Genomic DNA, 16,184 nt, shown 5'->3' on the forward strand with positions numbered 1-16,184 from the left:
TACCTTCCCAATTTCCCTTATCCTGCTAGAAATGTAATTCAACTTCTAATAGACCAGAAAGATCATATTTGTTTCCTTTATTTTGCTCTACTCCCTGCTTTTCTTTAGAGTTTTCAAAACTTTTCATTTTCATCAATATATATAAAACCAGAGGGGTATATTAAGAACTCTGGTATGAACACAGGCCTCAGTTATCAAAGCAGTTGGAACTTCTCTGGAAGATACAGGTCTGACTAAAGTAAATTTGCATGTATAAATGTTACCACCTGAAAAGTTGGCATACAAGTGTGTTTACATACACAAAGGTGTATAAGCACAAAAACCTCTCACCTTCCAAAACCTTCATACATATGGCAGGGAAACTAACATTATCATGCAAGTCTGGAGGCAGCAACTTGTGACTGCTTAAAATTTTAAGGCCGACATCACCTTTTCAACATAGCTAAAAAACAATAGCTAAGAAGCATAGTTTAATTCATAATCCTGAATGTATTTCAGGATGCAAGCTATTTTGGCTCATCAGAGATTTTCACAGAAACAGTCAAATGATTTTTGATGAAAAGATAAAGACATACCTGTATTGTACGTATAAATGATACCAAGACTCTCTCTTCAAACTCATTAACTGGAGTATACAAATTCAGAACTTTTACAATCTGTGAAGAAGAACAATCACTATTAGGTTCATTTTACTGATCACTCAACAGATGCATCTATGGTTATGAATAATATAACTTTAAATGAGCTACTTAAAAAATAATTTACAAGTATCTGTTATTTTTTGCTTTATTGATTCATACAGAATTCCATCACCTGCTCAATGCTATGTTATACAACGTGTTCTTCTGAGGTAAAACCTCTAAATTTCTACAAATGTGCAGAAAATACCAAATGATGGACAGAACACATGAGAATTAACTGATTGTGTTCCTAGCCCACCCACCCCCCCCAAACACGATGCATTTCTCGCCCTAATTTTTGACATTGTAATTATGACCTTCTGGAGTCTTACAACTTCACTGTACTTCAAGAGTGAGCTATTTCTCTAAAAACAGGGCTAAAACCACCAAAGGCAAGAACTGCAACACAAAGACTTTAAATAATAATATGGGCTAAACGTGTAAAACCTACTAAAAATTCTCTTTGGTTTTTTTACCATTCTCTTTTTTAAAAATCCAAAACACTCTGAAGACTTTGTTAAGAAGTCTTCAAGCATGTGGAATTCTAACTTCTTATTCAGTAGAAAATGAAGAGATTTCCCAGTAATGTGAATTACTAAATCAAAATGGCTGTATCAATACAACTGGTGCCGCTGACACCATTATGAAAGAAATAGAGACATTTCTTCCTTTTCTTGGTGAGAATTGTTCAGTAAGCATCAAAGATGCTTGGATCCCTTTATTCCTGTACAAGCTCTATGTAAATGTAGCATGGTTTAAAGAAAAAAGTGCAACTTATGTGCACAAAATCTAAGCTTTCATAAATAGAAGTCTGTTTACAGAGATACGCTTGGTTCAGCCTTCTGAGGCTAATGGGTACAGTAACTTAACACATTTGTTTGCAGACTTGGAGACAACAGCTCTGTTTGAGATGTCCATTAACTTGACTGGATACTAACTCTGATGGCAGAAAGATCATGTCCTTGTATCCCAGGCAGAGCTGTCTGGAGTACAGAGATGTCTTTGAATGAAGAGTTTTGTCAGAGGATTTTCACAAACAGAGATTAGGTACAGTACTATACCCTGAACATTCCATTGAGCTTCCTCTCATTTGTTCTAAACTTACCTTGAACATCAGACGTCAAAAGGGTCTGGTCCCTTTTTTATCCCTCCAATCTAATCTGGTTTATTTGTACTAATGCAGAACGAAGTAAGAAACCTCCAATTTGTGTGTGACAGCAGTGCTGGCAGGCAACAGCCAACACCAACAGAGCAGAGCTGCTCAAGAGGGACAGCAGGACAGACAATGAGGGTTTGCTTACCTGGGCAGTAGTCAATGCATTGCACATTGAACAAATGGCTTCTGCATCTTCATCCGTTTTCTTTTTCACTTGCAACAACTGTGCAGCCTGGATGAGGGGTTCCAGTGTTTCTTTAGCCCCACTGTTCATCAAATTTTTATCACGTAGCCATTCTTCCAGTTGACTCACATTGTACCTGTACAAAGAGATAAGAGTATCAAGACATTAATGCTTGATCATTGCTAAATGGAAAGCACGTGCAATTTCTCTTTCCCAGTGTTTCTTCTCTGTCCTCTCATGTTTTTCCTTCACACTTCTAATTTCCATTAATTTTGTCTTTGTACTGTTTTCTTCTGATTAAGGCAGGAAATTCTGACTTTCATAACAGTTGGAAACTATGGTCAAAGACTTTCAGTAACTAGCTTTTCTCATTTATTTCTGTTCCTATTAATTGCAGGAATGTGACAAGTATAAGAGGAAAGGCAAATGAGATTTTGTTCATGTTAAAGTACAGTGAGGCTTTGTGAAGTCATTTCAGAGACTGGAATGCCCTGGATAAATTTCCTGACATATGCCAGTAGAAACCATTGGACAACTGATGCCGAAATGATTAAGATGGCTTTACTTCAGGATGCAGCAAACTTGTGTGGATGAACAGGTATCCACTACACCACCAATATACAAAAAAATGAAACAAGTTTGTTTGCTATTCTTCTCTAAAAACTGAGAAAGCAATTACTGACCTTTCACCTACAGTTCTGATTCCCACTTGAGGATGAAATACTCTTGGTTTCCTTCTGCCACATTTACTTGAAAGTCAGGTAAGATGTGGCCTAAGGCAACCAAACCCTTTTGAACCGAACCTCACAAAAATCAGTTTAACAGCATTTGCAACTGTTTGTGTATGGAAAAATAAATATTCCAGATGTATGTGCAGTTCCATCAAAATTATATTCAACAGTGTCAAGAGTTCACTACAATTTCCAGCAGTGCATTCAAGAAAAGTATAATGAGCTCTCCCACCTTATCTGCATTCCTTTGCTCCATGAGCACATGTCCTTGCGCAGGAGAAGGTTATTAAGTGTTACGGCCCCAATGATGTAGAACATCTGCTTGACAACCTGTTTGATCAGCTCTGGATCCATTCCATGCTGGCACATCACTGAATGGAACGAGTTCAGCTGCCGAATGATGGAGTCCAAAGTGTAAGTTCCTTCATCAGCAATGCTGGATGTTCTCTTCCGCAGTCCTGTTGGTTTCACCCCCGAGACACCTTGGATGGTCTCATGCTCCAGCATCCCTGAAACTGCATTTGATTGGCAACATTATTATAATGACTGAAAACTGCTGATACACAAGTGTATTGTGGAAAAGAGCAAAACAGAAAGAGCAGGCTGGGCTTTCTGCTAGCCACAGTTTACCATGACTTCCAGAAACTGTGCATCCTACTATGTTTTGCAAAATCTAAATTTGCAGGGTTTTTACAAAGAATCCAGCATGTGTGTTTGAAAGAAATATCTAACTCTAGCTCAGCAAAATACTTTCTTCCTCCCAGGGTCACACGAGCAGCAGAGTCAGCAAACTGAGAGTTGTTCCATTCTTCTAAATGTTGTGATTGGAAACCATAATGAAAATTTCTGTGAGATTACTGTTTGAATGGAAAGTACTTTTAATGAAAAAAAGATCTCTGTGAGCTTCACCACTGCTAGCTATTTCATTCCTCATTGCTACCCATAAAAATAATCAAATATTTTTTCCATATTATTTTCAATTATGAGTTCTCAAGTAAATTGTCTAATTTTTCCATTGTATATTGCCCAAAAGACAAGGCAACAAATATCAGATTGTCCTGACAGCTTTTTCCTGCAAATGCATGATTTATGACGAGTATGAATAAGGTATATTGATTTATTCTGTCACTGCCAGAAGAACCAATCACAGTTTTAGTTTATCCTCTAATCCAACCTGTCCTTGTCAGGTATGAACACAATACCACAAGAACTAATAATGAAATTCTATTGGTTAGGAAGAAATACGAGATAAAGTACATTACCACCATCATAATTTTCATTTTAGTACTATGTTGTGAATTTTAAGGAATTCAGCTTTGCCTTACCAATCATTGGTTGCAGAATATTTTCCAACACTCGGACAAGTTGTTGGTAGATCTGAATAGCCAAGTCACTCAGTACTTGTCTGTATTCAGCTAAATCAAAATTAGTGAGGCAGTGCTCATTTTGACGAGGTGTATTATGCTTCATAAACCCCTGAATTCATAAAATAACAGAAATTAATGATTCAATGGAGTACAAAAACATTACACAAATCCTGTATTTTCATTTTTTTTTCATGCAACAACAAATAATAACTTTAAAGTAATAGTCACAGCCCCAAACTTTAATTTGGAACTTCTGATGCTAATGGCTGCTTCTTCTGACTAATGCTAGGATTTGCTTTTTAACTATGATGTCCACAGCATCTGCTTCCTTAACTTGAAACTTCAGGTATCTGACACAGGAACAAACTCTGCCAGCTTTCTGGTGGGTAAGATCCTTCCCTCTCACTCTAGCATGAGCACCATCACCTGGCCAGTTATGGCCAAAAGCCCAGTTAAGTCTGAAAAAGGAATTAGGCATTCCACAGCCTCCAAATGTAAACTAGTCTGCCATACCATGGTTAAAAGGCCTAATACAGCCTTTTCCACAGCGAGTGCAGTGAATCATTTAATAAACAACATAATGGTAGCAGCAAGATTCCTCTACTTAATCTGAGTTAGCACTTTTGAGAGCACAATGTCATTTAGCCTCTGGGTCCCCAGTCTGCAATAAAGGGAAGCTGGTTCAAATCTTATCTTCCCGTGCTTTCCACTGATGTCATCACCAGCATTCCAAAAAGGTGTAGCTATTTTAAGACTTTGACTAGATTTTGAGATATTACAGGGATTTGTTAAAGAGCAGTGCTGACAGAAGTACTGGAGAGCAAGACACACCAGAGTAGGAGCAGTGCTTACCTCTTCTCCACTGTACTGCTTCAAACAGTGCAAAAATCGGCAGGTGTTCGATAGCCAGAAGGAGACTGTTTCAAAGTCATCTCCTCTTTTCTGAAGATAAAAACAAACACAGTTCAACAAAGATTGGTAGGAGGAATAAAATAAGGAAATGCTAGATAAACAGTTAAACACTTAAACTACTTTTTTTTTTTTTGGTAGCTATTCATTCTGTTGTTTTGCAAAACTGTATTTCAGCAGTGTATTAGAAAAACAAGGTTTTTGGCAAAATACCATTAAACATCCTCCCTGTTTTCTGTGGTAGTTTTCAAGAACTTTCAGGATATGATTTCCTCCACAGATATGATATTTCTGTGTTTTACAGGCCCATCCTAAATGCTCTGTGAAGAAATCACACGGCAGTGTGACTGTATTCCCAAAACACCCATTCTGTGGCACAATGACTCTTGTCAAGAGCCCAACAGGGAGGATGGGAATGATGCAGAGGAGGAACAGGGAACAATTCAGTTTTGATGAATGTCACTTACATCATCATCATTTTGGCAGCCTGATATGGAAAACAAAACAAAACGACAAACCCTTCTCACCAAGGAACACAGGATCTAGTATATGCTGAGTAACATGCTGAGTAGTTCTGGAGCTCCATAGTATACACTCCATTCATTTAAAAATGTTCAAAAATTCCTATGATTACCTAAGCTCCTGCAGGATTGTTTACGAAATATTTTTTCAAAACATGTAGCCTGGCTTTTGAACACATCTGTCTCATTTAAAAAACAGAAAACTATACAAGCATAAAGCATATTTATATCTTAATAATGCCTTCAGGATATATATATATATATATATATATATATATAATAATGCCTAAACTCTCCTAGCCATCTCATTGCAAAGACTTTAGGCAGAAACATATTATCATCATTGTAATCTGTAGGTGAAGCAAATGAGGGAATCTGTTAACCAAAACTGCCAATGAAATGATTTAATCAAGCGCTCTGGAGAAGATTAACAAAGACTCATTCTGCAAACTTTGACTATGTCCAAAACATTATCAGCATAGCTTCAGAGGAGGGAGACTATTCAAAACAAAAGGAAGGTAACTCTTTTCCCACTAATTCAAACCGCCTCTGGTACTATATGGATAAAATTCCAGCAATGCAATTTGTTGCCTTTTAAGACAACTCCTTTGTGACTTCGGTGGGAGTTCATTGATCAGAAATCCAGAGCCAATTAACTGAAAGCCTCTTCCTCATTCCTCTTACATAAAACCAAAAGCAAATTTTAAATTAATATTTCTCTAAACCAAGCAGACTAACTAACCTTCAACACTTTTTTGATGCCATTGATAGTGGAAGTCAACAATGACCGCACTTTTTGGTCATCATTAAGGTAATCTGCATGGCGAACACACATGAACAAAATATATGCTGGTAGTCCTGGAATCAGGTTGACAGCTACCCCACGTGGTTTCAGCTCTTGGGAAAAACAAACACACATTGTTTTGTTAAGTTATGAGGTAATTGCAACCTCCCCAGTTAATAGCACATACATATACATATATGGCCTGTGAAAACAGAGCAAAACTAGGAAGAGACACTTTCTTGGTAAAATGTGAGAACAGAGTAAGAAAACATAACTGCCTGCTAAAAATATGCAGACACTTTAATATGTACTATACTCAACAGGAAGGAAAAGTAGATTACAATAGACATTTAGGGATTTCAGATAAACTGAACCCTTTCAAAACCAAAATAGGCTATTCATTTCCTAATGCAAATTCTGTGTTCTTATCATTCATTTTTCAGAGCGTGTGGGAGCAGAGAAGGCCATAAACGAGAAAGACACTTACCTAAAATAAGATTCTTGACAAGTTTTTGTTCATCCTCCTTCTTATATTCTAACATCCCTTGGAAGTCCTTTTCTTTCCGTGGAATGTTAACTGGACGAATAGGCTCATCAATGATTTGTCCAGGTGATATGTTCTCCATCTGACCCACTTCAGAGAGAGAATGAAAAGAAAGTGTATTATATTTTCCAGTGAAGCCAATGCATACCAGAGACATTTCTATGACATTTCTAAGGAATGTCCTGGCTCCAGCAGGACAGGGGAGAGAATATTAAGAGCAAGAGTGAGAAAACCTGTGGTTTGAGATGAAGGTGGTTGAAAAAATGAAGGAAAGGGGAAGAGGGGAACGGGAAGCAAAGCAAAGGCAATTACTCATGACAACCCCTCATCCCAAAGGGACTGATGTCCAGCCAGTCTCAAACAACAGCTACCTTGTACGCAAAAGCCCCCTCTTTGGCTTCCTGATATTAGGAGGTACAGGATACAGAATATTCCTTTGGCCAGTTTGGGTCAGCTGTGTGCCCATATGCCCTCCCACCCCCAGCTTTCTGAGGGGGCAGAACAGCAAAAAAGAGAAAACCTTGACACTGTGCCAGGTCTGTTCAGTAGTGGTCAAAACACAGCGTCATACAGGCTGCTATGAAGAAAGCTAACTCCATCTCAGTCAGATCTACTACATCTTTCTAAGTTAATTAGGCAATAAACATACATAAAACTGTCTTTTTACAAACATTTTCCTACTATGTATTATGTATCAAAATTACTGTGGTTTTGTCCACAGCAGTAAACAAACAATACTGAAAGGCTTTTCAAAAAACAAATTTAGTTTCAGTAACTAAACCTCAATTCAAAGGAAAACTGGGTAATTTTTTTCTGCCTAGTTAATATTCAGTATTGCTTTTGTCTTGACAAAACCAGATACTGTCTCTGAGTACACAAACAGCCCAGGAAGCATTCCTTTATGTTTAAATATTTGTTTGCCTTCAGAGAAATATCAATCTCCTTTTCTTATTGCTTCATAGTAAGACAGATCTTTTAAAGGTTCATAAAGGAACACACAGAGCTCTGAGTGTACCTCCTGTTTCTGCAATCAACAGGGGCTAATCCTACTGAAGACTTCAAGCCCTCATAACTGCTAAAACAGATGAATATGATGATAATCAGATCACAAAAAGTAACCCAAAATCTTTCTCTTTCTCTCAAAGTATAAAAGTACCTTCAAGTTCACCGATCTTCTTAGCAAATACTTTCAACTGTTTCTTTAACTTGCGAACAGTTTTGTCCTGCTTTTCCAGCTGCTCCATTAAATCCTGTAAATTAAAAGGAGAGAAAGATTACAATATGAGCAAAATCCCATAATGCGTGACAGACAAAATCAGTGCTGTTAGAATTACGAGGCAGTGAGGAAAGCTGACAGAAGTGGCATCCTCTGGCTGAGGGCTGCAAGCTGGTATAACTGCCTGTAACACAAGCCAAATACTGCAAACATTATTGTTATGTACAGCATGACGAAGGCAAAGCTCTTAGACAGGTAGATTCTGCAGATACTCAGAACTAGGTCAGTTCTTACAGCAGAAGACATTTTGCTGCAAACACATCTTCCTAATGCTTCCTCCCTGCTCTTCCAAATACCCCATGGAAATAATTTTCTTTATTATTTAACAGCTATTCTGCATCATTTCTGCATCATTCATTCATGCCTTAAGGGCTGACTCCTTGTTCAGACCTACCCATGTTATGAGACAGTAAGAGAGAGATTTGCAGAAAGACCATAACTTGCACTCAAATTTACCAAAAACAACCCCCCAAACATGCACCATTTCTTGTGATGATCTGCCACTTCTCTTGCTGTGATCACATTTCCCGACACTGAAAGTGGTGTCTTACAACTTTTTGTTCTGCACCTGAACAACATCTGGCACCTAAAAGTCCTACTCTTGTAATAAACCTGTATTTTTCTTTCAAAGGAGCACTCCTCAGAAATCTATGTTTGAATAATTCTGTGACATATTTATTGTAGTACATTCATAAAATAATCATGTAATTAGAAAAGGGAGAGTCCTTCTAAAGGAAGTAAAACCTCAAGCTCAAAAAACCTGAAAGCCATTTCAGGTGAAGTGTTGGAAAGCAGCTTAAAAGAAAAATCTCATAAGCATGATGACTCTTCATGGCACTGGTAAGAACGTGAGGGATCATGAACTCTTTGCATCAAAAGCATCATCTGGGAAACTACACCTTCCCTACAGTACTGAAAAAAATTAGTGCAGCATGGGCAACAACTTAAAATTAGGCATAAATTGCTCTTAATCATGTAGTGAAGAGTTTACAACCTAATATACTTGAACAGTAAGATATTAGGCCTGTTGACATGAACCATGCTTCATATCCAAAGCAGTGTTCAATTCTACAACAGAAATCCTGTTAACACCATACACTTATTGTCAGATAAAACCATTTTTCCTGAAATTAATAAAAAATTACATGTAAGTTCAAGAGACTGTTTCAAATATAGCAGTGAAGGGATATGATTTCAGTATGTGAGAAGGAATAAAGTGCTTTCTATGGTTCCTCTAAAGAAATAGAACAAATCTCACATCTCATTAAGATCTGTAAACTCATACATTATATTCTTTCATGCTTACATATGGTGCTATCTTTAAATATTATGGAAATATTATTTCCAGGGTCATCCTTCATATTTTGCATTTTTGAAAAACATTAAGAACAAACTCAGGCTATGACTATATGGCTGGTATTATTCACCTTGGTAAGGAACTGCATGATCAGTGCTTTGCTGAACTGAATTTAAATGCATCGAAATTTTAAACCAAAGAGTAGTTTTGAACCAAAGAGCAGCTTTGAAAATTGAGCATCTTTTGCATCACGCACCTCTTTTTCAGGGCAGTATTAAGCAGTATTCAAAAAGAAAGGGCTTTGCTCGCAGTGCCAGACTTGTATTAGTAACAAAACTGTGCATCAAAAAGAGACGCAGATTACACAAAGGACACTAAGACTAACAAAAAAAGCAGTGAGGGAAGTAATTGGCATCGTGAAGCTCTCTGCAGGGGGATTTCCTCTGAAAGGGAGAAAAGGAGGCAGCCTGCTTTTCAATTAGTGCTTCAGAAACAGCGACCGAGACAACAGAGAAACAGGATTCACGTGATCTACATACAATCATCCGCTTGTAAAGTGAAATCCGGTACAACTGATACTTCTTGGGATCATCTGCATACAACTCCTCATAAAACTGTAAAAACAGGTACAGGATTGTTTTACCCCCTCCCTTTGAGACACTGAAACTTCAGTAAGCACTGCATAGATTAAATCAGAATAAAATAAGATCAAGTAATCTCTTATTTTTAAGTAGTCTAGGGCTTAGTCGTGGTGTTCATGTCAGCATCTCCCAGGGAGAAGCCAATACAGATGAGTTGCAGAACAGTCAGATCTTTTAAAAATGGGCTGCACTAGTACTGTGAAAGCCTGGAATATAACCTGTGTGAGAACCAGGACAGGACATTTTCTTATGCTAATCAAGATGGGATTGCAGTGAACACTACAATTCTACTATGACATCTGGAAAGCCTGTAAATTATTTTCACTCCAGGGCTAGGAGTGGAATAGAAACATACACCCAGCTTGGAGTGGACTTGCAATGCTCAAAGATCAGAAGTGAAATACTAAGGAATGAGTCTATATTTAACAAGTAAAATTACATTTGATGTATTTGAAAACAAAGAAAACTCCTGTGGGATATAATTACATGACTGTGTGTTGTCTTGGGAACACAGAGTGTGATGAGTAGGTCTCTGGGGGAAAAAAGGCTAAAAAGTGTAACATGACTCAGCAGCAGGATTGAGCTGTCGGAGACAAAAACATTCACTGTTTACCTTTACCAGTGGGAGATTGCTGCTGCTGAGGTAAACTTATAATTTACTTTCAATAAGTTTTCCAGCATCTATCAGCTGAATGATCCGATGCTTTCTTCAAAATCTTTGGCATTAAGACAAGAGACTGACAATGATAACTTCTGTAATGTACATAAGCACGAAACACTTTACCTTGCCTTGTTTGGAGGAAGCAATGACACTCACAGCTAGGATTTTTCTTGCTGAAGCAGCATGCTTCCCTTTACCAATATCAAGCCAATCATATTCTAACAAAGGCCTCTTTTGAAAATTTCCCCAGAAATTAAGTAGCCCAAGCATGATGAAAATGGGGAAAGGCAAGGAGTTTCACCCAATCCTTTCTTCCTTCATACAAAAATGCTGGGCAGTAAACGAGGAATACAAATATTAGTGACTTCTAACCAAGTTTCTTTTTCTCTAGTTATTTCTTTTTTCAAAATATACTGAATAGCCGGAGCTCATAACACAGTGGCTTATCTGTGTAGCTTCAGGCAGGGAGGAGAGAAATGGGAAGAAAAGTGACCTTAGTTAAAGAATTACATCAGGGCTTTTCTAACAAAATAAAAAACTATCATATTTCAGAGCAAACATCACTCCTTGGCACTAATAACTCTTATAACTTTGCTGGATATCAACCATTTAGCCATGACTATACTGACTGGCTGAAAGATGGGTTCCACAAACTTTCTCCATGCTCCAAACTCCAAATAAATTCCCTGAAACATTATTATGTCCTGAGCAATCACAAGTCCCTCTCTCCTATTAGCTTACACACAAAAGACCCACTAACACCCGTGCAATTTTTTTGCAGGAAGGTGCCATCTGAAAAGTGATAAGAAACTACAAGTGTGGCAATTCAGAAAGTCCCCTGGCCTGCTCCTGCAGCAGCAATTGTCTTACCAAGTTCTCATTAGTCAGCCGGGTGATTTCATGCTGCAGACTGGCTTCAATGCGGGCCTCTGGAGGCAGCTGCAGGTTCTGGGCCAGGAGCTGCTGCTGGCGATTGTTTTCCTCCTTCAGACTTTGGATCTCACCTCGCAGCGATTCCAGTTCATTCTCGTGGCTTTTCTTCTGTGACTGAAGCTGAGACTCCAGCAGCCTAAGGAGGTTGAGCAACAGTTTGTGTGAACACACTTAGAAAGTTGCTTCCCCAATTCTCAGAGGGAGTGTAAAGCTTTAGCTGCTGCTCAGGAACAATTAGCCATGGCTCGCAAAGGAAAATGAAAAAGGCAGAGTACTCTTTAAACCCTTCAGTATGCCTTCTAATTAAATTAGGTTTGCATGATCAAAAAGTGGAGAGGGAGAGAAGCTAATTGTGTCACTGCTTTGCATTTCCCTCGATTGAACACACACCGTGTATGGTGCCACTGTGGCAATGAATGTGAAGCTAACTCCTCACAGACTGTCACTGCTTTTAGAGGGGCTTTAAAGAGGTTTTACCCCTAAAAAAACCAAATAATCTAAGATGAAGATGACACTGTTTTCGCTTAAGCTAGCACTCTGCATTACTAACAAAGGAAAATATTTTTAGAGTTGATTTTTTCAGTCAGAAACCATTTAATTGCAAATGCACATAAATAATTTTTATTTTTACGTTAAAGCCAACATTTTGCAAAGGGTTGTCCTTAGTGGACAAAAGGTCAACAAGAGAATCAAACAAGGACTGGAATCTGGGCACTCTGTGTATCCTCACCACTGACTTGCTCTTTCCCCTTGGGCACATCACATTTCAAAATTACTCTCATGTGAAACAGGGATAACATGTACCAGCCTCCTTCTGAGCAGTGCTGGGGGGATCTACTCCTGCTTCCAAGGCACCGTCCAAGTGCTCTGAATCATCATTTCGTACATAGACACACAGGAAATGACAATACTAGTGACTACCAGTGTTCAATTAGACAATCTTTCAGGGTTTAAATATGCATAAGGCAGGAACACTCATTAGTAACTAGGCTGATCAAGCACGCAAGGGCAAACAGTCATTTACCTGCACAGCTCTGCCATTTAATATAAAGCTTCTTGTCCCTGCAGTGCTAGGACAAGAAGCAAGAGGCACAGAGCAAACAAATTCCCATCCTGCTCTGCAGAACACTTGCTGCAAGTTAGATCTTCACAGGATTACACACCAGTGTTAGGTGTAGAATTGGTTAGCACAAGAAAAGGAAAGACTAGTTAGTAGCACTCATTGCAAAACATCACCTTCTGTAGTTACTGCAACCAAAGGCATACACTGAAGAACATCAGCGGTGCTGAGCTACTGAATTAGTTGTCAGTGCAGGACAAGGAACCATTTGGGAAGTCTGGGACACAGGTATGGATGTGCCCAGATGAGCACAGGGAGACAGAGCTGCGTTTCCTGAGGAGGTGACTCTCACTCGCTCCAGGACCAGCGTGCAGATCTCAGTGACTGCACTGAGGCCTGGGCAGCACCTCGAGGGACTAAAGATAACTTCTGTTTCTTGGTTATTTCGTGACTTATGTTTTGAATGTGGCACAGAGAGACATGGGAGAAGGATGTTTAATTTACTGAACTTGAGTCACAACAAGGAGACTAAGATTCATTTCTGTTTGAAAGTTAAGAGTACACTGAAACTACTTAGACAATAGTCTTATAATTACTAAAATGACTGTACTTCTTTAGGCTGAAAAACTGTAAGGAACATGAATTGTGAAACCTGGCATAAAGGTAGACAAATAATACCTGGCTACAATTATTTTCAGTTGTGGAGCTTCTGATACTTTTGTGCAAGTACTCTTATGAATTATGTATTGGTTGTTCCACCATCTTTACTTTTTAAAAGATAAAACCTGACAGGTAAAAAGGTTTGGGGACTAGGTCTGAAGGAACTCTTTAATTGGTATAATATTTGTTGCATTTTTTTCTAACCATTAAAGCAATAGAAGTACTGTAGCTAAAGCAAACCCATAGCAAGGGGCACAGTTAGCTAGAAAAGAAGATGCAAATGAAGAAAAAAAAACATTCTGAGAAGTCTGGTAACCTGTTGGCTTGTTTTAACCCTTCATAAGCCAGCCAAAGTTCTCCGTCCTCATTCAGCATATGATAGTCCTGGGGAGATTGCCTTTCAAGAAACGTGTTTAAAAAAATACAAGAGATATATGTGATGGTGATGAGGTGACATTTAAGGATATTACACACTAAATTACTATGAAAGAGAAACAAAAAAACGCTCTAAGACAAATTAGCAAATTACTTTTTCTGTTTATGTGTTTTTCTTCTTAATGATGAAATTCATTTCTCAGTGACAGCCCAACTGGCTACAGTATTTCATGCTGTTACAATAAATGTATTGTGACAGACTCCTGTGACCACTGTGGTACAGAGGGTAACAAACCACCTTGGGGAATGACACCCAGTTTGGGCGATGCAGTAATTAAGGCTAAGAAGATGGAAATCCAGAAAGCTTGATTTTGCATTTCCCCATTATTTCCAAACCCTTTCAAATATTGCATACAACAATTTTAATAACCAAATCAAACTATACCCCCAACTGTGAGTGTTCTCTAAGTATCTACATGTACATACGGAACTTACTGAACACAATACACACAGCGTCACAGCAGACCCCAACTGATCACACATTAAAGAAAGAGAACTTGTACCTGTTTGTTTCCTTCAGTCCAATATATGCCTGTGCAATTTCTCCTTTGTCTTTCATCTTTTGTACATCCTCCAGGAGGAGTGTAGCATCTGTCATTGTATTCTGGAAAAAGAATGATGATTTTCAGAGTAAGTTTAAACAACATGACTGCTCTTTGAATTACATGTTTTCTTCACTTTACTGATGTGGAACACTAATCCTCGAGTAGCCACATAAAAATCAGTGTGGGTACCTGAGCAGAAGGTTGGTCCATAATTTCTATGTCCATTTGGTGTATCTTTTAAAATAAATGCATGCAACAGAGTCAAACATCAGTCTGTCTAATAAGTGGGTACACACATTAATCTCTTTTCATTTTTTTCAACACGTAAAAGAAACAAAATAAATTTGAAGAAATGATGAATTTTCATTTTATGTCAACTTACCAGGAACAGCTTCTAATACTGAAACTGAAGAATGATTTTGCCAGCTTAGTTCTATTAATATAGAACTGAGTCTTTCAAATCTCATAAATAAGGTCTATTTCTCATATTTTATAATTGCTATTTCATATATTTTAAGTATTCTGTCAAAGCTGGAAATAAATTACAAGGGTTAGAGATTTACTAAGCTAGAGAGCATTGTAGTACCATTTTGTTTCAGTTTTAATGTTTACAATGGCACTTTTGCTTTTCTTCAGCAAAGCCTGAAACACTCAACAGATGTTTACAGTCACCTCGGCCAGTCTGATCTGAGTCACTGCTGTGGAATACTTACAGTGGAACTACAGGACTCTAATGAACATACGAGATGGAATTCTGGCTTTCCTTTTTGACTTTCAAAACAAGCAGATGTTATTTTCCTGAGTGCAATTTTGAAAAGTATTTAAAATAACAACTTTGTGGACATAAATTTTGGAGCCTAGATCTCCATTTCTAGTATGATTTCTGCTATCTAATATGAGAACAAATAAAATACGTAAGCTCCTCAAACAATTATTCCCAACATCCTTACAAGATCTTTGTAGTTCCTCTACTATTAATTTACCACTGTAAATTAAAACTGCTGTATCTCACCTGCCAATCTATCAAGCTTTAGTAGTTTGAACATCTTTCATTTAGAAGCAGTTCAGTTTGTCATACTCCTAAATACTATGTCTTCAACTACATTTTCTAATCAAACATTCAGCAATTCCTCTCCAATATCTGCAAATCACAATGTCAGTCCACAATGTTTGCTGCATGTCGAGGATAACAAACACTCCAAAGAAAGGTACTTCTTTGTACCATAGACTTTTTTCTTGTTGAGAAACTTATGGATCTGCAAGTTAACAGAGGTCTGATTGCTGGATCACAGTGCTGTTCTTACTCCCCAGGCATACTCAGCGAGAAGCACTGATGGAGCTGACTAGACCAATTCCTAAATCAATCCTTTCATGTTCAGGTTACCATAAAACAAGAGTTCAAAATTATTAAACCTGCTTGTTTTGAAGTAACTTGTTTCCTTGCATGGACCCGGAAGATGGGCATGTGAGGAACACAGAATTATGAGAAAAGATTTCAGTAACAGCAAAGAAAAGTGCAAGAACTTGAAATACATGTAGGTTACTTAAGAGGCAGGGAAATCACAGCTCAAGTATCGTTGAGGGAATTTTTTAGCATTTAAGAGTTCTGGTTTAAAATTGTAGAAGAAAATGTGTACCTTATCCTCCTGGCAATCAAATTGGTAGGCAAGAAGGAAGAAAAACAAATCATTAAAAAAAAAAAGTCTGTCCGTGCTGCAGCTGTCCAACCTAACAAGCAGAAGCTATCTGCAAACTGGCTGTAAGCCATCCCACAGGTCACCTTCATGTTTCCCTCATACT

General features: G+C 38.0%; 1 protein-coding gene across 17 annotated transcripts in view; it reads right to left on the reverse strand.

Moving 5' to 3' along the window:
• MYO5A (myosin VA) overlaps positions 1 to 16,184 on the reverse strand; it is a 99,217-nt gene that overhangs the window by 3,673 nt on the left and 79,360 nt on the right. For 3 of the 17 annotated variants that reach the window (XM_027883034.1, XM_027883033.1, XM_027883032.1), the window contains 13 exons: positions 16,022 to 16,030; positions 14,343 to 14,443; positions 13,721 to 13,801; positions 11,622 to 11,820; positions 9,989 to 10,063; positions 8,033 to 8,126; positions 6,820 to 6,966; positions 6,291 to 6,445; positions 4,971 to 5,060; positions 4,077 to 4,227; positions 2,984 to 3,266; positions 1,982 to 2,156; positions 576 to 656 (listed from right to left, as the gene is read on the reverse strand). In XM_027883034.1, the coding sequence (XP_027738835.1) occupies positions 576 to 656; positions 1,982 to 2,156; positions 2,984 to 3,266; positions 4,077 to 4,227; positions 4,971 to 5,060; positions 6,291 to 6,445; positions 6,820 to 6,966; positions 8,033 to 8,126; positions 9,989 to 10,063; positions 11,622 to 11,820; positions 13,721 to 13,801; positions 14,343 to 14,443; positions 16,022 to 16,030 (1,641 nt within the window). The remainder of the gene's footprint in view (positions 1 to 575; positions 657 to 1,981; positions 2,157 to 2,983; positions 3,267 to 4,076; positions 4,228 to 4,970; positions 5,061 to 6,290; positions 6,446 to 6,819; positions 6,967 to 8,032; positions 8,127 to 9,988; positions 10,064 to 11,621; positions 11,821 to 13,720; positions 13,802 to 14,342; positions 14,444 to 16,021; positions 16,031 to 16,184) is intronic. The other 14 variants (XM_027883048.1, XM_027883036.1, XM_027883035.1 and 11 more) reach the window with 6 other exon arrangements.

Source organism: Empidonax traillii, unplaced genomic scaffold (genome assembly GCF_003031625.1).
Source record: "Empidonax traillii isolate 1590-97213 ecotype Southwest subspecies unplaced genomic scaffold, ASM303162v1 scaffold117:size1203958, whole genome shotgun sequence".
Classification (NCBI taxonomy): domain Eukaryota; kingdom Metazoa; phylum Chordata; class Aves; order Passeriformes; family Tyrannidae; genus Empidonax; species Empidonax traillii.